The sequence below is a fragment of the Tenebrio molitor genome, chromosome 1, assembly GCF_963966145.1.
Source record: "Tenebrio molitor chromosome 1, icTenMoli1.1, whole genome shotgun sequence".
Lineage (NCBI taxonomy): Eukaryota > Metazoa > Arthropoda > Insecta > Coleoptera > Tenebrionidae > Tenebrio > Tenebrio molitor.
In genome coordinates, this window is record NC_091046.1 from 41,702,981 (window position 1) to 41,728,002 (window position 25,022).

Genomic DNA, 25,022 nt, shown 5'->3' on the forward strand with positions numbered 1-25,022 from the left:
TTTATTGCCAACTCAATCAGTACTTGTTGCTCACACGGTAGTACCTTCTTGTATAACTTCATTGTTTATTTATTTTTCAAATTTTTGTAAATTGTCTTCCCGTTAAAATTTCGCATTCCCAAAAAATGCGATACAGTTGGTTGTAAAAAAAAAAAACGGGAACTGTCGGAATAAAACTGGTACATTTTTACAATTTTTTCAGTGTGAAACCTTCTTACGAAAGATAGGTTAGTCAAGTAGACAATAAATTGACAAATGGACAAAACCAAATTTACATTAGAAAAGTTTTCATTTTCCGTTTTTTTTTTTGCAACCAATTGTAGGTACAGTCGACGGACAAATAAAACTGTGACAAAAATGACAATCACATAAGTCAAAATTTACAAATTTGCATGGTTTAATTACGGCTTTATCACAAATAGGTTAACTTTGGTATGACATATTATATAGACACTGACAAATATATTGACAATTCAATGGTCTGGTTTACATAGATTAAATTTTAAGTGTCCCAGTTTTATTTGTCTACCGACCGTACATCTGTTAAGTTATGACCAAAAATACTTATTTTTCATATTCTAGATAACGTTTTTCTTCTTTTTAGAAACATTTTTTTTTGCGTTTTTAAATCAATATTGTGGGCCTCCAGGTCGTAAATGTACAGTTGCGGTCGTTGCGGAATTAAAATTTCGGGCACTATTTTTCTGTCACTTCAACAAAATCTCCGTTAAGCACCTTCTACTGTCATCATGACTGACATTCAAAAATTAAACTTTTCTGTGTCAGTCACCCAATTAATTTTGAATTTTGAGATTTCAGTTAGTTGTACTGAGTGTAATTAAATCATCGCTTTGATATGTTGTCTAACCGTTATTATGCCACAAAGACAAAAACATGACAAGAGTAAAAAATAAGGTTATTAACGTAAAGGTTGTTTTAGAGTTTATATCATGACATTGACAATACTGCCCGAAATTTTAATACCGCAACTGTACCTAATCTAGGTACAGTTGGCTTCAAAAAAAACGGGAAATGAAATTTGACCTAATGTGAACTGAAAATTTAATTTGTCAATTTATGTCAATTTCTGTCTGTTTGACAGTAGTATTTCTGACACATAAGTGTAGTTTTTTAACCTAAATTCTAAAAGGCCGTTTCAAACTATAAAAATTTAATAAAATCTGACAGAACTTTTTCTGACAGTTCCCGTTTTTTTTTAAGCCAACCGTACAACTTATTTTTATCTTCAAAATCACTTTAATTCAAAGAATTTCTATAATTCTTGTGTTTAAAAATTCAATTTAAAACTATTACTATTATTTTTGTAAAAGACAATTTTCATCAAATGTAATTCAGAAATAAAAAATCAACACTGCCACCAGCACAACACTATTGTATTATAGGTTACATAACCACTCAAACATTTTTCCACATTGTTTTTGTCGTGATTTAATAGAAATGTAACATAATAAACCTATTAACACCATGATAAGCGTCTGATCGCACTTAAACACCGATTCGTTTAGATTTTGCCAGCAGGGAATCAGTATCGCAAGATTCCACTTGCATTAAGCTTATTTATCATCGTACTTGATATTTCCCTCATTCTCACTTACACCGTCACCATTATCAAGCAAAATGTTCGTAGCAATTTTCATTTTGGCCGTAATCTTCCTCTCCACCCTTTACATCCAGAGCAAAAAATCCACTGCCGAGAAAATCTTCGGCGTCTACTCGCAACCAGGAAACTGGTACTATTTGAAATTCGCCAGCTTCTTCCTTTTGCTGTGGACTGGACGACTGAAGACTAAACTGAAACTCATCCCCGTCGAAGAACTCGAGAGAATGAAACCGTTATCCGACCACGAAAAGGTACGCACCCACAAACCCACATCCCGCTCTAATCGCTGTCAATTTCAGGCGTTCGACGCGACATTCTTTCAGGCCGTTTCGAAGAACGGCTTCTACTTCTGCGGGGGCATCGAGCGACGGCACCGAGCCAAGGCTAATGGCTTATTCTACATAGCGGTAAAATAATTGCGCTTTTATCCCATCGAACTGACCAGTTGCGCGCTGAATAGGTGCCAGAATTGGGTCTACTCGAGAGCTTCAAGTTGCCGAACACGTTACTCGACGCTGATCCCGGTTCGGTGCTGTTGATGAAGGAGTATAGCGCCGAAGGAATTTCTTTCACACCGGTCCAACCCATGAAGAAGTGGTACGTTTCGTTCAATGGTAAGATGAGGTGCTTAATCACACCGTGTCAAAATTCGAACCAATCATGTCGATTTCAGAGCACAAAAGAACCCTCACAATCTTTTCAACGTCAAACTGGACGGAGAATGGACGTCGGACTGTTGGGTACTTTACCGGAACCTTGACGGTGGAGAACAAAAGCTACAGGCTCAAAATGGACGCCTTTAAAGATCACAGTTTCGGTGAGTCTGGCAAAACACGTTTCAACAATAAAACAATCGATTTAGGTTACAAGAGAGACTGGACTTAGATGCACCGCTACGCGTTCCACATGCTCTACGTCGAAGATCGTACCAGAGTGTCCCTAGGTGTTGTGAGTCAACCTGCTACTACCTCTTTGTTGGAGATGGGTTACGTTGTCCTCCCCGACAAGTCAATACACCACATCGAAAATTGCAACTTGGTGTTGTATCAACACGGCGAAAATGGTACCCCAGGAAAAAATTACGCTTTCTCATTTAACGCCAATAACGAGACGTACGACGTTAGGATTAATGTAATTTACGAATCCTTTCATTTTAAAGGAAACAACGTGGAAGCTAGGTTAACTGAACGATTCGTGGAGTGCGATCAACGGAATGAAGGGCAGAGGAGTGTCGGAGTGGCAGTACAACAATCTGCGAAATCTTAAATCAGTGTATTAAAAATATCTTTTCAATAATAAAGTAATAAAAAAACTTCGAAACACAGAGAACTTATTTTGCAGAGCTACCTACGAAACTACCCTTGTCGGTACAGTACTTGATGACGGAACGCCAACACCGATCGACAGACAACAACTGGGGGTTCCCCACGATGATCATCAGAGCCTTGGCTCTCGTAATCGAAACATTCAACCGTCTGGGACTCGATATGAAACCCATCGTGTACTTGATATCGCTGGCCAAGTATTTTTTGTTTGAGCGCACCGTAGACAAAATAATGACGTTGAATTCCTGACCTTGAAATTCTTCCACCGTCCCTATTTTCGGTAAATTGAACTCGGCCTCTTTAAACAGTTCTATCAACTGCTTGGTCTGCAAACAAAAACGATTCAATTACACACAACGACAACGGTGCAACAGTACCTGAGCTTTGTACGGAGTTATGATCCCGATATCGCTTTCCGTCAAGCCTAATCGGTACAGCTCGTTCACGTAATAGAAAACTTGCGCCGCTTCGTTGGGATTAAACCAGGATGGCGAGTGTTCCGTTTGAAAGTTCTCGCCGAAAACGCCATGAAATACTATCGAGGCGATCTTGTCGTCCCCGGTGCGAGGTAGCATCTCTTGCAGCTTTTCGAGAATCGCCGCTTCTTTGCTGTCTTGCTCTGAAATCTAAACAGAAGACAATCAACAGGGGACACCTTGAGCGTGACACTGTTGGTGGTCATTGTTCACTTTAACTACTTCTGGAATTTTCGGTTTTTTTCTGGCTAGACAACCTCAGGGCGTCCTCCTACATCGTTTCCCACCACTCAAACCTTGTGCAAATGAAAATTTTCCTTACCCTTTAGTTCTACTAAGACTTGGCGCGACCTTGACGCGACCTTGAAACACAACAAGAGAGAAAAAAAAGGCATTTGCACAAGGTTTGAATGGTGGGACATGATCTAGGAGGACGCCCTGAGGCTGTCTAGCCAGAAAAACCACGAAAATTCCAGAAGTAATTATAGTGAACAATTACCCTGTTGGTTTCAGATCTTCGTTGTAGAATAAAACGCTCGGTAATTTTAGCAAATCGGGTAGCGATCGATAATTGTAGATCAGTTTTGTAATGAGGCGTGGATCGTAGCCGCAGGTTTTGGGAAAACTTTGAGAGTCCCTTATGTAAGGAAACCTGCTGATTACGCGCTCCAGATACGATTCTTCCAAGCCGTAGTCTGCCGCGACTTGAGACAGGACCACAGGCCCCAGTTGCATCGGGTCGCCTGTGACAACACCAAATAAAGTGTAAATTATGCTTGTATTATAATCATGACTAAAGCTCGGATTATATGCACTAAAAAAAACAGAATGTGTCGTAAAGACGCACCATAGAAGTATAGTTATTTTTATATTAAGTGCGCGAAGAGAATGTTTTTTGTGTATGAAAAGGTCTTTTACGCCGAGACGAAAGTCGAGGCAGTATAAGCCTTTGAATGCACAAAAACATCTTCGCGCACGAAATATAAACAATATTTTTTCTATAATTGATTCAAAAAATTGAAATTAAAAATTCAAATTTTTGAAGGAACTCTGAAGTTTCAATGCAGTCACCATGTTGCTAGGTAACTAATAAAAAACAGTGCGTGAAATGAAAAACAGAAATAGTCGTATGCGTGAAATTGCATTTCACACACTGTTTTGTATGGTTTCTATGGTTTCGATCTTACTAACAATGCAAAAAAAAAATACACGTTAGAAAATGACCCACTTCAGGCACAGATGCGTGAATTTCAATTTTTTGAATCAATTATATAAAAAAACTTTTATATTACAGGGAAACATTGTAATTATTCATCAATCACTTTTAAATAGCATATTCACAACAAAATTGTATATTTTAATGAAGAAAATAAATTATAAACAACGATAACACTAAACAATATCGAAATGCGTAACTCATTGTTCATTTTTAAGCCTCCAAATTAAAGAGAGGGCATTATCGATAAATGCCGTGAGTGTGACAAAGAAAAGACACTGCTCCCACTCGACCCAATAGTGTTTACCCCCACCACTTTTCGTCACACAAAAAGGTTGCCGATCAGAATTTCAAGACCCTCCCATAAAAAGTTTCACTTCAAAATGAAGAAAATATGCGCATATACGAGTACATATATGCACACTTTTTAGCTAAAAATGAACTGAAATATGCATAAACATTCTATAATATGCTGTATCACTTTTATAAAAAAAGACAAATTTCACACAATCAATCTATTTATTCAAAATTTATTAATATACAGTGGGCGGCAAAAATATAGAATAAATTAATTAAAAATTAAACAAACTTTATTTTAAAAAAATCTTTGGACGGGTCAATTTTAGTTTATAAAAATACATATTTTTGACTTCACGAGCCGCCACTGGGACTGACAGCACAGAAATAATTGAGGACACTGGCGGGCTGCTTTCTTTGCTCCTGCGCCTTTTTTTACACATATTTGCCAAATGTATCATTTTTTATATAAAATTTGTTAACATTTTTAATATCAATGCTATGCACCGAAATGTTTAATATTATTTTTGGTGTTAAATTTTATATCAAAACTGTCATCGTGTCAAACGGCTTTAAGATCAAAAATGAAAGTCAGTTATTTATTTTTCAAAAATACATATACAGCAATATCACTTTTCTCATGGTGGAGCGTAGATACCTGAAGAGGCTACAATGTCTTTACGGCTGGTCCCAAAGTCACAAGCCCAGCCCCGAATAATTACGATTGCACTGCAAAAAAAAAAACAAATTAGAAATGGGAAAATAATGGACATTACATTTTACATGTACTAGTACGGGGTCATTATAAATGTCTCATCGCAGTAGGCATTGGTGACGTAGTTGAATGTGCCGCAAGCTTTATAACATGAGTGAGACTAGCATCGCCGATAGGTAACGCTGCTGGCGGTAGTGTAAATTTGTCTACTAGTTTGTCTAACGTTGCAAAGCTAGCGGCACATCCCAAATTTGTGTGGGTTTTCAACGCCAACTGCGATGGGACAATCATTTATAATGACCTGTACTATTATAGGTCTCAAACAATAATAATTTTACAGTACTACATGAATTAATTACCTATGAATTGTTATCGTCTAAGTAGAAGTGGCTTCTATTTCCATAAAGTGTATGCTCAGTTGAGGTATTATCGGGTTATTGATGGCCCGTCCTCTGCCTTTTCTTCTTCGCGCCTTTTCAGGCACGCCGCCTTGGGATTTAGATTTCTTTCCGACTCACCTCTAACTTGTTGCTCTAAAGTCATTATGAGTTCGAACGCCAATTTTAAGATTCCCAATACACATCCGTCCCAATTTCTTTAAAGCTTCGTTTATATCTCTGATATGTATCCTACAAGAAAGAAAATCGATAAGGCAGCCCGAATGGAGCGACGTTCGAACAAAACAAAATTATCGGCGGTACGGCTAGCCGTATTTCAAAATATATAATAATTTCTCATTTTAGAATAAATTTTACCTTGGACTGTTTTTCCTAAGTAGTCTCCATGCCTCTCTTTCTCTATTACAGCTTGATAGATTTTTCCTGTTGTTATAATACTTATATACATATAATGTTTTCTGTATCCTCGTGAAGTGGTATTAAAGAAGTGTCTCTTAGGTAATTATTAATTTGTGCTTGTTCTGTCTAATTAAGATCTTCAAAGTACTTTTGCGGAATTAATTTAGCAATTAAACATGGGCATATATCAAACTGCTCTGCAATTTTTAATATAATTAACAGTATATTTTAACAGCTTGTTGATACAAGTCCCAATATTTGTTGATATTTGTTTGGCTTTTGATGTGATTCATTTTCATCCTTTTTTGATATTCTAATGATACAATGCTATAGAGTGTATCACTCTTGATGTTTGGGAATATTTCTGTTAGAATTGACATGCAGTCTTTTGAAAGACCTTTATGTTTCCGAATTCTTATTATTTACTAAGTAGTCTCCATGCCTCTCTTTCTCTATTACAGCTTGATAGATTTTTCCTGTTGTTATATTATTATCACGATGCAATGTTATATTTAAGAATCTTTCATAATTTCCTAAATCTAAATCTACTTCACCTTCATCATCCAAAACATATACTTCACCTGAAAAAAGGAATGAGTTTACAGCAGTGTTCAATGAAAAGAAGAATTCGTGTCATGAAGATAATACCAATATGTAGTTTGGCAAAAAATATTCTGCATGCTGGCGATTATCCCTATTTAACTTTGTAGGTCATTTAATACAGGGTGTAACAAAAATAAGTGCATTAATTTTAACTGGTAATAGTGCTCATCAATTACAACAAATTTTCTAAATATTTTTTTTTCGAAAACTAATTCTGAAGGGTTTTAAAAATTAATCTAAATTTACTAAAACTTTGCTTATCAGCCTATCAAACGATTTTAATCTAACTACCTACATTTAATAAAGAAATAAAACAAGTAGATAACAAAAATAAACGAAAGTGAGACCTTTTTATTTATCAAATGCAATACGGGAATAAAAACATTCAGTTTTTGCGATTCTTGTTTAAAAAAATGTTCAGATTCTCATTGGACCATTGTCTGTGTTGCTATAGTGATGAAATAAAATGGTCGAATTAGATAAATAAGTTATCTACCTTGTAATTGTAAAACACGTGTTCACAAGGTACTTCCCGTACCTCTGGCTACTTTGGAGTTCCAACCCTGAGTAAATGAAAACAGAAAAAGACCTTGTTTCCCGTTCCGCGTTAGTTTTATCATTTTCCCAACATCCCACTTTCGCAACCCCTACTTGACCAAAATGGCCAATCAGATCGGTAGAATTTAACTTGTCACTTTTTTAGCCAATAGCGACACCTTTTCGAAATTTCTAGAACTTTCGATTTAACCGTTTCCGTTTTCCACCATAATTTTAAATGTTTAAATTTAGACTTTTGTTTAGGACCAGACCGAATGTACAATCGCGGCCATCCAAAAGTGAACGATAGCTTGCGAAATTTTTCGTATTTTTCGTTAGATTAAATCAGGCTGTACTCATTGGCGTTCGTGCAGCAGGCGTTACTATTTTAATAATAAGAAGTTGTAATAAATAAGTTGTAAGAAAAATGAGGCTGAGAAGTAATTAATACATTATTAAAGTGAAAGTAAACTTTAGTAAAGAAACCTTTCCAACACCTATTCGTATTGGTCTCTCAAGCCTGTTTTCTTGCCAACGCCTCTTTATATTAAAGATGCATGTAATTCTCTCGCTACAGCAGCCAACGACCAATTTTCTTCTAGCTGTCTGAGTCGGAGTGAGATGTGGCATATTAAAAAAATAGTTTCAATATTTTTTTTAACTCTAGTGTCAAACTTTGACATTTTAGGACGCCTATAATTTAAAGTAAACATCAAACCATTAAAAAAAAACGTTCACTTTTGGATGGCCGCGATAGTACATAATTTGTGGTTGGATTACAACTCTGGAAATGACACTAACTTACTGACTCTGTATAAGTCTATAGACTTATAGACAATAATAAACATCAGCATCAAGAAGCAAACAGAAATAAACATGAAACAAATTAAACCTAAATTGGGCTTGAAACGCTGTTACGTAAGTGCTAAGAGTTTAGCCCTTGTCATGCCATTCGACCTGCAGCTTCTAAGAATTGTTCTACATTGGTTTGAATTCCCCAAAACTGTTCTAATTAATTACTTAATACTTAGTAATCTTCATTCGCTCCCCTCACACATCTGTTTTCTACAAAATACCTGAAGTGCCGTTCCGTTACCCTCTTTTCTATGTTTTCTACCTACTCCTTTTATACTTTGTTTTGTTACTTTTCTAACGCAAACGATTCTAGTTATTTTACGATAAAGCTTTTAGTTTCCAATTTACAATTCTCGCCCATTTATTATTACATATTTGACATAAACTTGAGAATGTTAATAGTATATTACATGCCGAGGAGGAAAGTGTTCCATTCCTGTCGAGAGAACAATAGTTTACCGAGAGGCTTGCCCTCGAGGTGAACTAGTTCTCGAGACACAGGAATGGACTTTCGCCGTGGTTTGTATACTATTTTATTCACAATCAATCATTTAATAAAACAAGCAACATTATAATAATAAAAAATAAATAAAAACCAACCGCCGTAATATTATCGTTTATTTCGGCAAAATATTAAAACTTAGTAGGCGCGCACGATTGAGATTGTATTAAATTTTAGTTGACAAAAGTCAAACCAAATTGACATTTGCTCACATTTTTTAACAAACAAAATGTGCGATAGTGAAATAGAGTGTACCCTCCCCAGAATTGCGGGTACCCGCACACAAATTCACACTCAATCTCTTACCCTAGAAAAGCAAATTACGATACCAGAAAAACGTACAGAGATTTTCGCGATTGGTGCGACAGTAGCGCCATCACAGGTCAGTTATGGGTTTCATTACTAACCGCTACGACTCATTACTGACTCCTTTTTTCACCATTACTGACCGGTTGATGTGTACACGAGTAATCGCTCACTTTCTAACCTTTAAGAGGTTAGAAATGCTGTACGTTACTAACCGATTGTGAATAAAAAAGTAAATTAACCTAATGAACAATATTTTAGTGGTTCTCTGAATTTGAAATCTGCTAACAATTTAAATTTACTATCTTTCTTTTCCCATGACAATCTCTTGCCCTTGGCCCGGCCGCGTACATGCATTTTTCTACGAAAATACCGGTAAATTTCACCGGTGCGCAAAAGTTCCCGTCAGCATAATACCGGGTGAGTATATAACAATAACTATTTCAGTTGGCAATAAAAAATTTTACATGAAATTTTCAAGACTGAATTGTACGGTTGATGGACAAAAAAAACTGGGACAAAAATGACAACTGTTCAAATCTAAATTTGGCAAATTTGCACCGTTTAATTCGGGCTTGCTAACAAATAGGTTAACTATGGTATATGGTACATAAGACAAAAATACCACAAAACAGTATTTTTGCTAACGTTTAGCTCGTTAGCAATTGCTCGTATGGTAATACCCTTCCCAAGGCGTTGCCTAATTAGGTGTTTCTGAAATTCAGTTAGATTCAGGATCACAGCTGACAAGATAACTGTCAACTGTGATTGTAAAAGTCAGATTTATTTTGACTTTTCCTGACAATTAAAAAATTTGAGTGTCCCAGTTTTTATTGTCCACCAACCGTACTATGGCGGCCAAAAAATTTTGGCCGTCACTTTCTTGACATTCAAGTAAAGTAAAGTGTAAATAAACCTTTAGAAATCGTAACCTCACTTTCGAATCAATTTAAACTGTCTGAAGCTCAGATATTTCAAAAATCCGACATGAATGAACAAAATTAGGGGAATCGTACATAGATACCCTGAGGTAAACGTTCTGTGTAGTAGAAATGACAAAATAATTTTGAGTTTTGAAATTTACCACCCAAAAAATAACGTTCATAATAATCAAGACGGTAATCATGATGACAATAAAGTACGGATTACAATTTTTTTTTTAAATGACAGACAATGACGGCCAAAATTTTTTGGCCGGCATAGTACAGTCGTTGACCAAAATAAAATAGGACAAAGTGTTATAGTGGAACCAGAAATATTGTGTTTTTATGGACTCTAGTCGATAATTTCTTTTACAATTTTGGGGTCACTTTTATTACCAACTTGAAGAGAGTTATAAATCTTCTATGACAGATGTTTTTGAGCCGTCTGAAAATGGACCATCGGAGACAAAGGTAGGTAGAGCCACAGATAAAATAAAAATACTATAGAATGCAAAGCACATTACAAATTTTGTGCAAATGTTTTTGCGCACCTACCACAAGCCACCAGAGGGCGTATAGTCGGAATTTAAATAAAACAAATGTTTTCAATTGTGTCACTTTTGACATTTAATGTTAAAAAGTTTTGAATTCACAAATAAAGATGCGAGTCTGCATCTGTTATCGTTTAGGTCCAACGCGGCATAGATTTCCAAATCCTTGTAAGTACGCTGAACGTTTCAATGAGATGTTGAAGCTAACAGGCAATACTCATGTTGTTATACTTTAAAAGTACATAAGAAGTTTTTAGCAAATAATAAGTTTACGAAGGAAGCCATACCCAGTTTACAAATTCCTCATGGTAAACAAAACTTTCAAAATTTAAAAAATTCTGTTTCAAAACTAAGGAAATTGTGTACTTTAATTTTTGATGAAATGTCGATAACGCTGCACGTTGGTTACGATATCAACGAATTTCATGGTTTTGAGATGGATAGTCCAGAATTAAAAATTGCCGAACACGTAAGTATCATCAATAAAATAATTAATATCTCCATATTTAGGTTTCCGAAAGGGATAAATACCATTTTAAGCGATAAAGTGCGATAAAGACAGCAGGATGGTTTCATATAAAAATGAAGTTTATAATCAAGCTTTAGCAATTGTAAAAAAAGTTGAAAATAAAATAAATAAAAGAAACACCTAAAATAATGGGAGTATTTTATTTGTGTTGCTATTAAAACGAATAATAAAATAGAATGGAATTTAGGGAAGGAGGTAGTAAAAATCCATAAAAATCACAGCAGGCTCTGAAATTTTGCACCTACCACAAGCCGATAGATGGCCTCGGCTATAAAATGTCGCATGGACTTTGCATTCTATAGTATTTTATTTTATCTATGGGTAGAGCCCAGTCGCGCGACGAGTGCTAGAAGAGGTGTTCTGTGGCTAGAAGCACTCTTAAACTTAAGGTTTGTGTTCTGTGGCTAGAAGATTATTGCCCTGCCATAACTGACCCTCTCAAGTTAATGTACTCCATCCCTCATAAAAACACTATATTTCTGGTTCCACTATACCTTAGACAGTTTCACAATTCAAAGATTTGTGTAGTGTAACTGAGACGTATGTGTCTCAGATTACAACTTGATTTGACTTGACAATTGATTTACAAAAAGTTAGGTTGTGTTTTTTCACTTGTCATCTCGTCACTGTCACTATGTTCAATTGAATGATTGTGAGTTTTTGAAATACTGTCGAATGATGACACTTATCAGAATTGTTTTTTTATTTTTGACACTTTTGTTTCCTAAGAGATGGATTTCGCAAAAATATCGAATTACACAATCGAAATTTACTTTGTCCTATTTTATTTTGGTCAACGACTGTACCTATTTCGGTTGGTTTTATTGATGTTATTGACAGCTGGCATTATTGTATCGTATGCTTCAGTTGGTACGGTTAGGTGATTGTTGTTATTAAATAATATCAACGGATTTAAAACTTAACAAAATACATTTATTCATTTATTTCGACAACTGCAAGGTGTTTTGACTGTTTCAGAAATGAGTTTTACAATGCGAACATCTGTCGCAGACGTTCCAGAAATAGTCCCTCTGACTCTGAAGTTGAAGACGAGCAAATATTTGAAATCAATGAATGAATTTTTCTATTCGTATTTTAAATAAAAAAACATATATCGGGTGTTGATTAAAATTTCCCGTCAAAGTCGATTTAATCCGTGGTGCGTTTTCGTCAGTCCTCCGCTTCTTCCCTTATACATATTTCTCCTAGTCATATCTTGTTGCACCTGTTGTATCCACGTTTGTTCTGGTTGTCCCCTTTTTCTTCCTTGCGATCTCCAGTCGAATATTCTTACTGGCCATCTTTCTTTTTTCATCCTCCGTACGAGTCGGTACCATATTCGTTTTTCTTTTTAACAAATTATTTTAAAAAAAACACCAGCTAATGTTTAATTTTACATCTAAAAATCATTTTGTCGAATGCAGGATTATTTATATAACTAGTTATGCACAATATTCTTCTCTACAGATTTAATACTTTTTGTAATATCTAGTTGTTAAAGGTGGCTTTCCGGACTGTTTGTCACCATGTAAACAGCCTCATAACGGCCGGAGTCCGTTATAGGTGTCCGTTATGAGCGGGAGCGGCCGTTATGAATGATTAAATAACTATAGCAACGTAGATCTAAACTTTATTTTTCAATTTTTTTACAATTGGTACAATAATTAATGTTTAATGTTATGGGACACACCTTGAATTAATCGAAATCCGTTTGCCACTAGCAGATGTAGACGAGATCGAAGATGATGCTTCAGAATTTTAACACCAACACAAGCACGATTTTGCAAGGAATGAAGATGACTTCACTTGCTCTGCGGCCATCCGGACATCGGGAATATCTTGATCGCGATTTTTTATTGATTCCAGTCGTTTATTTTCAACGGAAAGTTAAGTGTTGAACAAATCTGACAAACAGCAGCAAATGGAGACAAGATCGAAGATGATGCTTCACTAACACAAGCGCGATTTTGCAGGCAATAACGATGACCTCACTTCCGAACATCGGGAATATCTTGACTGCGATTTTTTATTGATTTCATTCACTTATTTTCAACGGAAAGTTAAGCGTTGAACAAATCTGACAAACAACATTGAAACAATTTTTTTTCACAAACAACGGTTGACATGACGACGTCCTCCGCACACTTATTAATCATTCGGTTTTTTCGATGGCGTTGAAAAAAATGTATTTCAAAAAGATAATTTTGAACGAATCGTAGAGATATTACAAAAACTATTGTACAATACACGTCCGTTAGGGCCTTTACAGCCTCGCCAGTATTATTCGACCCGCTCTGCGAGCTCGTCTCACAAAATCTCTAGCTCGACAGTAAAGGCTATCCTAACGGACTTCTACTGTAATAGTTATTTATGTGACAAGCTTAGTAAATTAATGTTTACGGGCGCGCTGGCACTTGTTGGACGAGCGACGTAAGGAGCGAGTCCCATAAGCCAGTAAGCCCAGTAAAGATTAATTGCTAAGCGAGTTGCATACAAACTTTTATTTCCACCTTCAGCCTTTAAATTTCGTTTTTTAATTGTTATTTATGTTTATAAAAATTTTGTAGTGAAAGGCGGTGGGGCAATTATACCTACGTCGTCATGGTGTTGAGATAAACAACAAAAATACTGTCAGAAGTTTTGTGAAATTTGTTGCAAAAAGAAAGAAAAGAAAGAATGGCTTTAATGCCCGATGAAGACTTTGAAGGCGATTTTCTTGAAATGCAAGAAAATAATCACGGAATTACCAACGCTGCAAGTGCGGCTCTCTACTGATTCGATCCCAGGAGCGATATGAAAATACTTCCGAAACGGATCAAAATGTATTATTAACGTATGTAATTGTAACAATTGATAGTTCAATTTGTTTGTGTTTGTAATAAACATAGTTTTGATTATTTATTTTTTGATGAGACTTGTAATAACTATTACAGGTCTCTTCTACGTGCCTGTTAAATATTACAGGGCTCTGCCTGTAATTACCCATTTACTTAGTTACCACAAATACCTATAAAGTGTCATTTACTTAGAAGGTGGAAATAAAATACTATTACGAGTCCTAAGAATTATACAGAGTTATTCTAAATGATTGTAGTCGAAGTAGGCCATGCCCATGTTATTACGTTTTTGCCGCTTTCATGTGAACTGTCAGTTGTGTCGCTGTCACTGTCCTTTTTTAGGTGAAAAGTGCGGTGATGAGGATTTTATTTATTTTTGTTAAATTAACGATTGAATCCAGAAATATTGAGTTATTCTACAATCAATTTTAAAAATAGTGAGTTGTTTTGCACCCAATTTAACACATCATTTTGATGATTTTTTTATGTGGAGCGGCAACCATAAATTTTACATTCAGTTTTCACGCCTACTTCGACTACAATCATTTAGAATAACCCTGTACAATATTTTGTACAATAGGTATACTATTCGATTCTGTGATCAGCTAGCATGCAACTGAGCGCGCTTTTCGTGTTATTACTGATTTTGAAGCGTTATAACGTGCAATTTCATAACGTAAACTCCATCCATTTTTAATATACACAACTAAATCTAGTGATTTTATTAACTTTTGTGGTGTAATAGAATACAACTTTTTTCTATTGTAAATGCAATGTCACAAATAATAATTCAGGTTATGTGTATTTTGAAGAGGTTATAATGTACGATTATTGTCATTTTTGACAAATCTCTAATCGGGTCCCGTAATCAAGCAAAGTAAACTAGTTTGGAATATTTTACTTAAAATATGGTATCTACAGGTTAATATTAAATACCGGCATTGAAACCAGCAAGTAGGTGTACGTAACGTAAACAGATTTTAACGAAAATATTTCAAAGCAGGACACAGAGTGAAAGCATGATACATTAGAAATGAATAGTGCTCAGGAACAAACCCTGTCAAGTCAAGTCTGGAGCCCGGCGGTCTTGTAATTAAAAAAAGTGCACAACGGCGCAAATATTTCTTCACAGTTCCATCGTGCGTCGTTTCCAGGGACAGTGCCTGTGCCCCCGACCCAGAAATTACTCCGTACTTTTCCTTTAGATATCTGTAGGAGATTGAAGCTAACATTTTAAATAGATCAATTAAAATTAAAAGTGGATTTATCAACTTACGGCAAAAATCTCCCCAACCATTCGGTAAACTGACAACCTCCCCAAATTTGGACCATTTACTTCCCAAATGTTTTTAAAACACCGGCATTTTCTCTTTATAACTCTGCCTCTGGCCTACATGATATCGCTGCTTAATCGTATTTTTTTCAATAATTATAATCTGACAGTGTCAAATTTTTTGACAAATTCAAAACGTCTGCTTTGAATGTTCAATATTAGAAAAAAATTAAACACTTTCATTGCAATACAAAAAAAGAAAATTCCCTAACAGTAATGTTTATTGAAAATGGATGGAGTTTATTAACATCCACCTCCTAATTAATTTGAATATTTTATTTCATACTGTCCGGCAGATGCTCGATTGCATCACCAATTTCAGTCCGGTAGGTGAGTTATAACAGTATCAGAGCCGGAAAGTGTCACTTAGCAACATCCTACCGGACTGTTTTCCTTTTATACATCAAATCTGACATTGAAAAGTGAAAAAGTCAAAAAATATTCTCCTGTCGAGAGAACAATACATAGTTTACCGAGAGGCTTGCCCTCGAGGTGAACAAGTTCTCGAGACACAGGAATGGACTTTCGCCGAGGTTTGTAAACTATTTTATTTTCCACTTTAGTATAATTGCATGACTCCTAGGATACGAAATACGTAAACATGTCCATAACAACCGGGGCATAATACAGGGCGTAATAAGAATAAGCGGGCGTAATGAATTCATAACGCCATCAATTCATAATTGCAAAGATGACATTTTCTTTTTTTTAAAGAACACGTAGTGAAAAATAAAATCTTGTATGCACCACGGCGTCACCGAATGATTACGCCCATCGAACGATATCCATCTCTCGGGCTAAAGCCCTCGAGTTGGATTCATCGTTCTCGTAATCATCGTTGTAACTCCCTTGGTGCATAAATAGCTATTATTCACAATCAATCATTTAATAAAACAAGCAACATTATAATAATAAAAAATAAATAAAAATCAACCTCCGTAATATTATCGTTTATTTCGGCGCGCACGATTGAGATTGTATTAAATTTTAGTTCACAAAAGTCAAACCAAATTGACATTTGCTCACATTTTTTAACAAACAAAATGTGCGATAGTAAAATAAAGTGTACCCTCCCCAGAATTGCGGGAATTCGCACACAAATTAACACTCTTACCTGACAAAAGCAAATTACGATACCAGAAAAACGTAGAGAGATTTTCGCAATTGGTGCGACAGTAGCGCCACCACAGGTCAGTTATGGGTTTCATTACTAACCGCTTACGACTCATTACTGACTCCTTTTTTCACCATATTACTGACCGGTTGATGTGTACACGAGTAATCGCTCACTTTCTAACCTTTAAGAGGTTAGAAAAGCTGTACGTTACTAACCGATTGTGAATAATAGTATATTATGATACAAGTTTATAAGGAAGCCTTTAAAGCACGCGCGACGAGTTTAAGAGCACGACGCGTAGCGGAGTGCTTTTAACGTCGCAAGTGCTTTAAAGGCCCTTATAAACGTGTATCATACGCTATTTTTTATTATACCTGCACTACAATCTGAAAATTATATGTAACAAAAAAAGTAAATTGAAATACCTTTTCCGAAGTAATCTGTGTCATTAATCGTTGATATAGAAATGGTTAATTGTTGTTGTTTCGTTGCTATCATAAATTGTGTATAAATGTCTATTTATCATTGTTCAAAATGTAGGTGAATTTGTTGTTACCTAAGCAACCCTTAAAGCTTTAGTGTTTTAAAGGCCCTTTTTCGCACGCATTTTAGTGTCAAAAACAGGGATTATGATTCAGGTATAATAAAAAATACATTACGATATATGTACAGTCTGAACATAAAAAATGCCACCTGTGGCATACAACTTGTTTAAATGACGTCACTGGTTTTTGCGCAATTTATTTAAATGACTACCCCCACTTTTTTCTTTTTTTTATAGACCTTTTCACTACCTAAATGACGAATGAAAAAAATTGATATCTGTAATACCTTACATAACAATTTTTTTGAGAAAATGGAAATTTCTATTGCAAAAATTTAATTTAATTTTTTAAATATTTTTTCCGAGTTCTACATGAAGCCAGTAGCTCGTGGTTAAAATTATGCTGGTTCATTCTGTGACACCTATATAGTCGTTTTCAATGACATCCGTGCTGTCAGTGTCATTTTTAATATCTTGGTACACATAAATTTACAATCAGTATTCAGAGTATAAGAAAATCCTAGTAAAAAAAATGTCAAGCAAGAAATTGAGGTTATGATAAAAGAAAATTTATATATCGTGAAACATCAACAACAAACAATAAAACTCAATCTTCAACATGGTGTAAAACATGGTAAAATCAAGTCATCGTCGGAATCCGAATCAGATTACATATTTTGTCGGAAATTATGGGTAATAATTTGAATTTGTCGCGTCAAGGTATATTGCCAAATTAGGAAATTCAAAATTACTAAACTGAAACAGCAAGTGATGCCAACATACTGTCATACTGACAGCCCGGATGTCACTGAAAACGACTATACCTACTATTGGGGACAAAATACTTTGGTCGTCATTTTTCTGTCACTTCAAAACAAATTAATGTAAACCAAGCATTAACGTCAAGTCAATAGTGATGACAATTTCAAATTATTGACTTTTCTCTTGTCAAAAATATGGCACCATCCACCATTCAAAAATTTAGAATCATCTTCTTTGATTCTGGGGGATTGTCCATGGGCCAAATTGCCTTGTGGAAACCTTTTCAATTTTTCCTCCTTGGAATATCTCCTTCAGTAGTCCATTTTTCGGTATTTAACATTTTGCAATGATAAGTTTGACAGTGACAGTGGTTGACAGTAGTAAAAAATAAGGTTAACCGTCCTAATGCTTGCTTTACAACTCTATGTCAGTCAACTGACTTTGACAACAAAAGTAATTTTTCCCCAATAGTACGTTGATTACTAAATTAAATCACATTATAATCGGTATCAAGTGGTCAGCGTCATTAGTATTTTTGGTTGCGTACAAAATAAATTCAGAAATATGCCTTACGTGACCTGCCCTGTATAACATAATAAACCAATTATCACCATGATAAGCGTCTGTTCGCACTTAAACACCGATTCGTTTAGGTTTTGCCAGCAGCGAATCAGTATCGCAAGATTCCACATGCATTTCCGTCGTCTGCGATTACGTGATACGATTTTGTTATCTTAAGGCTTATCAGGCTACTTGATATTTCCCTCATTCTCTCTCAAACCGTCACCGTTGTCAAGCAAAATGTTCGTAGCAATTTTCATTTTGGCCATTATCTTCTTGTCCACCCTTTACATCCAGAGCAAAAAACCCACTCCCAAGAAAATCTTCGGCGTCTACTCGCAACCAGGAAAATGGTACTATTTGAAATTCGCCAGCTTCTTCCTTTTGCTGTGGACTCGACGACTGAAGACTAAACTGAAACTCATCCCCGTCGAAGAACTCGAGAGAATGAAACCGTTATCCGACCACGAAAAGGTACGCACCCACAAACCCACATCCCGCTCTGATCGCTGTCAATTTCAGGCGTTCGACGCGACATTCTTTCAGGCCGTTTCGAAGAACGGCTTCTACTTCTGCGGGGGCATCGAGCGGCGGCACCGAGCCAAGGCTAATGGCTTATTCTACATAGCGGTAAAATAATTGCGGTTTTATCCCATCGAACTGACCAGTTGCGCGCTGAATAGGTGCCAGAATTGGGTCTACTCGAGAGCCTCAAGTTGCCGAACACGTTACTCGACGCGGATCCCGGTTCGGTGCTGTTGATGAAGGAGTACAGCGCCGAAGGAATTTCTTTCACACCGGTCGAACCCATGAAGAGGTGGTACGTTTCGTTCAATGGGAAGATGAGGTGCTTAATCACACCGCGTCAAAATTCGAACCAATCATGTCGATTTCAGAACACAAAAGAACCCCGACAAGCTTTTCAACGTCAAACTGGACGGAGAATGGACGTCGGACTTGCCATATTTTCTCTTCGAGACCGACATGAGTCTCAAGTCTTTATCCGCCGCGATCGCTCGAGAAACCTGGACTGAAGAACTCTTCGACGCTTTGAAATCGTAAGTTAAAAAAATTCAGTCTTTCAGTTATTAAAACTGTTGCAAAGCGCTCACCAAACGCACTACGAACAAATGGGGTACTTCACGGGAACCTTGACGGTGGAGAACAAAAGTTACAGGCTCAAAATGGACTCGTTTAGAGATCACAGTTTCGGTGAGTCTGGCAAAACACGTTTCAACAATAAAACAATGGATTTAGGGTACAAGAGAGACTGGACTTTGATGCACCGATACGCATTCCACATGCTCTACCTAGAAGATCGTACCAGAGTGTCTCTAGGTGTTGTGAGTCAACCTGCCACCACCTCTCTGTTGGAGATGGGTTACGTTGTCCTCCCCGACAAGTCAATTCACTACATCGAAAATTGCGACTTGGTGTTGTATCAACACGGCGAAAATGGTACCCCAGGAAAAAATTACGCTTTCTCATTTAACGCCAATAACGAGACGTACGACGTTAGGATTAATGTAATTTACGAATCCTTTCATTTTAAAGGAAACAACGTGGAAGCGAGGTTAATTGAGCGATTCGTAGAGTGCGAGGTCAACGGAATGAAGGGTAGAGGAGTGTCGGAGTGGCAGTACAACAATCTGCGAAATCTTAAATCAGTGTATTAAAAATATCTTTTCAATAATAAAGTAATAAAAAAACTTCGAAACACAGAGAACTTATTTTGCAGAGCTACCTACGAAACTACCCTTGTCGGTACAGTACTTGATGACGGAACGCCAACACCGATCGACAGACAACAACTGGGGGTTCCCCACGATGATCATCAGAGCCTTGGCTCTCGTAATCGAAACATTCAACCGTCTGGGACTCGATATGAAACCCATCGTGTACTTGATATCGCTGGCCAAGTATTTTTTGTTTGAGCGCACCGTAGACAAAATAATGACGTTGAATTCCTGACCTTGAAATTCTTCCACCGTCCCTATTTTCGGTAAATTGAACTCGGCCTCTTTAAACAGTTCTATCAACTGCTTGGTCTGCAAACAAAAACGATTCAATTACACACAACGACAACGGTGCAACAGTACCTGAGCTTTGTACGGAGTTATGATCCCGATATCGCTTTCCGTCAAGCCTAATCGGTACAGCTCGTTCACGTAATAGAAAACTTGCGCCGCTTCGTTGGGATTAAACCAGGATGGCGAGTCTTCCGTTTGAAAGTTCTCGCCGAAAACGCCATGAAATACTATCGAGGCGATCTTGTCGTCCCCGGTGCGAGGTAGCATCTCTTGCAGCTTTTCGAGAATCGCCGCTTCTTTGCTGTCTTGCTCTGAAATCTAAACAGAAGACAATCAACAGGGGACACCTTGAGCGTGACTTACTGTCGGTTTCAGATCGTCGTTGTAGAATAAAACGCTCGGTAATTTTAGCAAGTCGGGTAGCGATCGATAATTGTAGATCAGTTTTGTAATGAGGCGTGGATCGTAGCCGCAGGTTTTGGGAAAACTTTGAGAGTCCCTTATGTAAGGAAACCTGCTGATCACGCGCTCCAGGTACGATTCTTCCAAGCCGTAGTCTGCCGCGATTTGAGACAGGACCACAGGCCCCAGTTGCATCGGGTCGCCTGTAACAACACCAAATAAAGGGTAAATTAGGCTTGCTTAAATGTCCTGCTGTATTATAACCATTTATTTCATGAAAAATGCGTTACGGGCCCTTTAGGCTTAAATAATAATCAATACGGAATATAACAAAGTGCAATAACAACACTAAACACAAAAACAACGAACATTAAGGAAAAAATTCACGAATTTCATTTCAAAACAGCAAAAAACAAGGAGTTCTTTGGCTTCAAATTCAAAATGTCATTTGAGCAAGAGAATTTCTCGGTGACAAAAACTTAAGATGAATAAAATCCCCAAAAAGCGCCCGTACACTAGCGCTCTGCGGGGATCACTCAAACTACACTTTTGAACAGGCCGGCAGGTCGTGGTCCTTAATTAACATAATTATTCCCTTAAATCAAGTAAGTTAGCCAAACGCGATGTCTATTCGCGATGAATGCGGATAAGGGGTGGCTATGACATCTGGTAACATTGTTGGTACTAACTACAGAACAAATAAAATTCCCTAATAGAAATTGATAGGTTTCGTAAAATTGTCATTGAAAGTACTCGCATTAGACTCGCATCTAAAATTTCAACAATGCCTCGCAAAGTGAGACATTTATTGAACTCAAATTAAAACTTCTAATATCTCTACATAACCTCAATTTTTATATGATGAGATTTTTCACCCTACGTCAAAAGTGTGCAATGTTGTCAGCTCCATTTTGGTGGTTGGTGGTTCTTTGATTAAAAAACAGATTGTAACTAAACACTAGGACTCTAAACGTACCGGCTAATACGGCTTGTCCACTTGAAATGTCTAAAAACGCCAAAGGAATCAAAACGCTCGGTTCCGACGTCTGCCCAGCCTCGTCGACCACGATGTGAGAAAAGTGTCCCTTCGAGAAACCCATAGAGTAGAGCAACCCGGCACTGGAGCACGTACACACAGTGATCCGATGTCTGCCCAAGACTGCCGAGCTATACCCTGGAGAAAAAACACCCTTGTCTTACGCATCAATTGAATCTCCCTGGGTGGCTCCACCTTACCTAAAATGAGCCCATTGGCCGTCATCACCGGCACGGACGTTTCGGTCCCTTCGCGCTCTATATTCGCCGTGGCGCAGTACGGAGCCAGCTTGGTCGAAACGAACGGCACAGCTGACGTCGCAAGCAGCCTCACCAGATCTCCAGGCTTCAACACCCCCGAGTCGATCAACCGGACCGCCAACAAATCGGCGGCGCTGTTCGACGGCGCCGACACCAGAATGCGCGAGTGCGGCATGAGGCGTAAAATCTGCAGCACGGTCTCCACTATGGTCACGGTCTTTCCCGTGCCCGGGGGGCCGAAGATGATGTACGGCAAGGGTCTGCACACGCCCAGCAAAATGTTCCGCACGGCCTCCTTCTGGTAGTAGTTTAGCGACTTGTTGTACCATTCCAGCTTGCGGATGGGGACCTTGTCCTCGGTGCTCTGCTGGAACTGGCGGATCTTCTCCAAGAGTCGTTGCTTGCCGATGATGTTGTGGGACTTGCTGTCCGACGTGTCCAAGTCGTCGCTCTCGCTGCTCGAATTCAAACAGTCGACGTAGCTGTCCACGACGAAGTCCAACTGCGGCTCCTTCTCCACGATCCTCGACGGAAACAACCAATCTTTTCCCAGATTCCTCACCGCCAAGTTCACCGCGAAGTGTTTCCGCCGGTAGGTGACTCTCGACGCCACAATGAACACTGAGTAGTCCTCCCCGTCGTACGAGTCGTGGAAGATCTGAGAGAACTTGATGAAGACGTGATTCTTCCCGGTCTTGTGAATGAACCCTTCATAATCCGGGCTCTTCGGGTCGCTGATGCTCCTCGCGATAACCCGATCTCCCTGTATCACAGACGGCCTCCTCTCCGCGAGATTCTCGATTTCCAAAAGCAAAAACTCGCCGCTTCTCACGAAGCACGCCCTCTGCTGGTCGTAATTCTGCATCTCCAGCATCATATGGATCTCGTCCAGATGCAGCAAAGTGTGGAACTTGTCTTCGTAATTCATGTAGTTCAGGGTCGAGACCAGACACGGCTTCATCCTCTCCAGTTCCGTTTTCAACACGTTGCTGTTCTTTTCGGTTTTGTATTTCGTGATGAGATTCAACACCCTCTCCGGAACCACGAAGTCCGGCATGCGCAAGGGGACGAAACGCGCAGCGGTGTAAACTTTTTGCCCCCTGATGACCTCCCGCTTGTCCCTCGACACGACGTGTTTTCGAGCGTTTTTGTTCTCTCTGACGTTCTGCGGTCGATTCGAGACCACGTTAATGTCCACCCAACGCTTGATCTTGAAATTCTCGAAGTGGAAGATGAGCAATTCGCGAGTCTCGCCCGCGCTTTTGGCCTTGCAATCGAACCGTATCGTGAGGGGTTGCTTCGGCTGCAGAGTATAATGGTCAATGTTCTCCACGAGCCTGCACTGGCCGTTGATTATCGGCAATTCGATGCAGACCAACTGAATCTCTTCTTGGGACTCCACCTCTACAGTGAACACCTTGATCGCCCCCAATTTCAAGAAAGTTAGAGAGATATTGTCGGTAATACTGAGACTGTCGTGAGTATCTTTGCATTCTTCGTTCAAAGTATTTATGTCTTTCGCCTCCTTCTGGTGGAGGTAGTCTGGGATGATTTTTAGTGCGCGCCACGAACACCTCCCTTGATTGCTCTCGATGATCTCTGCCACCACTTTGTCGCCTCTTACCGGTATATACCCACAATAGAGCGAATCCTTGTTGAAAAAAATATTTTTGTCCATCAAACCCGACTCGTCGTTAGGATTCCACAACGACACTTGCCCCAGCTTCACTTGGGGCCTCAAAGGCTGCAATCTGTTGATTTCTAGAACCTTCCCGGTCAAGTCGACCACATTTTCGTCGACTTCGCACTTGACATCCAGCTCGACCCAGTCGCCCACGATGGGGATAAAAGCAGAGCAAACATCATCCAAATTGACCGTCAAGTTTCCCGGTGATAGCGAAAGGATTCGCCCCTCGCGACTCTCCACCGAACAAACGAGAGTCCTTTCATGCCAGGATCGCTTCCCAGTCTCCACAACATTCCAACCGTTCTCTATAACATGCACATCGACAACTTTAACCTCACCTTGTGAACACATTAACTGGTAGGAAATTTTCGTCCCGACTGCAAGATTGTCCAGGTGCGACTTAAAATCGTACAAATTGTCGACTCTGCAGGCCCCATCAGATACCTCCGTGATCTTTCCCACTCTGTAAGACACCTCATAACTTCCGATATCTTTAACAAGGTCTTCCTCCACCTCCGGGCTCGCCGGGTTTTCTTCGCATTCCTTAATCACGTTGTAAGCTTCGTCTAGAGGCAGCGGTGCTTCTGAGGCGGCGCTAATTTTCCAGAAGAACGACGAAATATATTTCAACATAGTTAAAACACACAAAAACACAGTCAAGGTTATCACAAAATAAAGCGCGGTTCTGGAAATGATACATTTTGAATGTGCGACATTGTTAACATTTAAAACACATCAGACTGAACCGAGTTCGAAATCCGTTTCCGATTCACTGTAAATTAGTTCAAAAGTAATATCAAAGTGCGGGATTTTAATTGTTTTGGGACGAAACGCGATAAATCGAAAAGGCTGCGCATGCTTGACAGAACGTTAGATTGTTCATTGTTTATGGTTGCTCCGATAACGCGGGAAATATAAATTAAGGTATTGTAATTCTGCGAAAACGTTAATTTCCTATCAGATTTGCAAGTGTATCTTTTCACTGAAAGACAAAAACAAGATTAAAGGCCTTAAAATAGCCCAGAATCCACCCAAGACTTACCAGTCGTCAATTTTGTCGCGATCGTAGCTGTATTGACCAAAAGCACATACGTTCATCGAATCTTAACTCCTCAAGTGTGTAAGGTTGGTTGCATAACTTGCAGCAAAAATACTTTTTAATCTTGTCAAAAAATAACACTGTCCTACAGAACATTTTTG

The 25,022-nt window shown here is 38.2% G+C and overlaps 3 protein-coding genes and 1 pseudogene across 4 annotated transcripts; 2 read left to right on the plus strand and 2 right to left on the minus strand.

The window, feature by feature from the left end:
* Positions 1-1,258: 1,258 nt before the first annotated feature.
* Positions 1,259-2,915, plus strand: LOC138131150 (uncharacterized; annotated as a pseudogene).
* Positions 2,916-2,951: 36 nt separating this feature from the next.
* Positions 2,952-4,157, minus strand: LOC138129387 (probable RNA helicase armi). Its single transcript, XM_069045702.1, has 3 exons — positions 4,086-4,157; positions 3,324-3,572; positions 2,952-3,272 (listed from the first exon to the last, which is right to left on the minus strand). Exons 1-3 carry the CDS (start codon positions 4,155-4,157, stop codon positions 2,952-2,954), a joined length of 642 nt encoding a protein of 213 aa, XP_068901803.1.
* Positions 4,158-18,647: 14,490 nt separating this feature from the next.
* LOC138131142 (uncharacterized) lies at positions 18,648-20,124 on the plus strand. The gene is made up of 6 exons (XM_069047974.1): positions 18,648-18,881; positions 18,930-19,037; positions 19,091-19,254; positions 19,304-19,465; positions 19,513-19,619; positions 19,665-20,124. Exons 1-6 carry the CDS (start codon positions 18,648-18,650, stop codon positions 20,081-20,083), a joined length of 1,194 nt encoding a protein of 397 aa, XP_068904075.1. The 3' UTR covers positions 20,084-20,124.
* LOC138131050 (probable RNA helicase armi) lies at positions 20,062-25,000 on the minus strand. 2 transcript variants are annotated; one of them, XM_069047812.1, is made up of 6 exons: positions 24,865-25,000; positions 22,076-24,804; positions 21,816-22,013; positions 20,801-21,042; positions 20,507-20,755; positions 20,062-20,455 (listed from the first exon to the last, which is right to left on the minus strand). In XM_069047812.1, exons 2-6 carry the CDS (start codon positions 24,453-24,455, stop codon positions 20,135-20,137), a joined length of 3,390 nt encoding a protein of 1,129 aa, XP_068903913.1. In that variant the 5' UTR covers positions 24,456-24,804; positions 24,865-25,000; the 3' UTR covers positions 20,062-20,134. The 2 variants fall into 2 exon arrangements, with proteins under 2 accessions (XP_068903913.1, XP_068903906.1); XM_069047805.1 differs by having other exon boundaries at positions 22,076-24,957.
* Between the last annotated feature and the right edge of the window lie 22 nt (positions 25,001-25,022).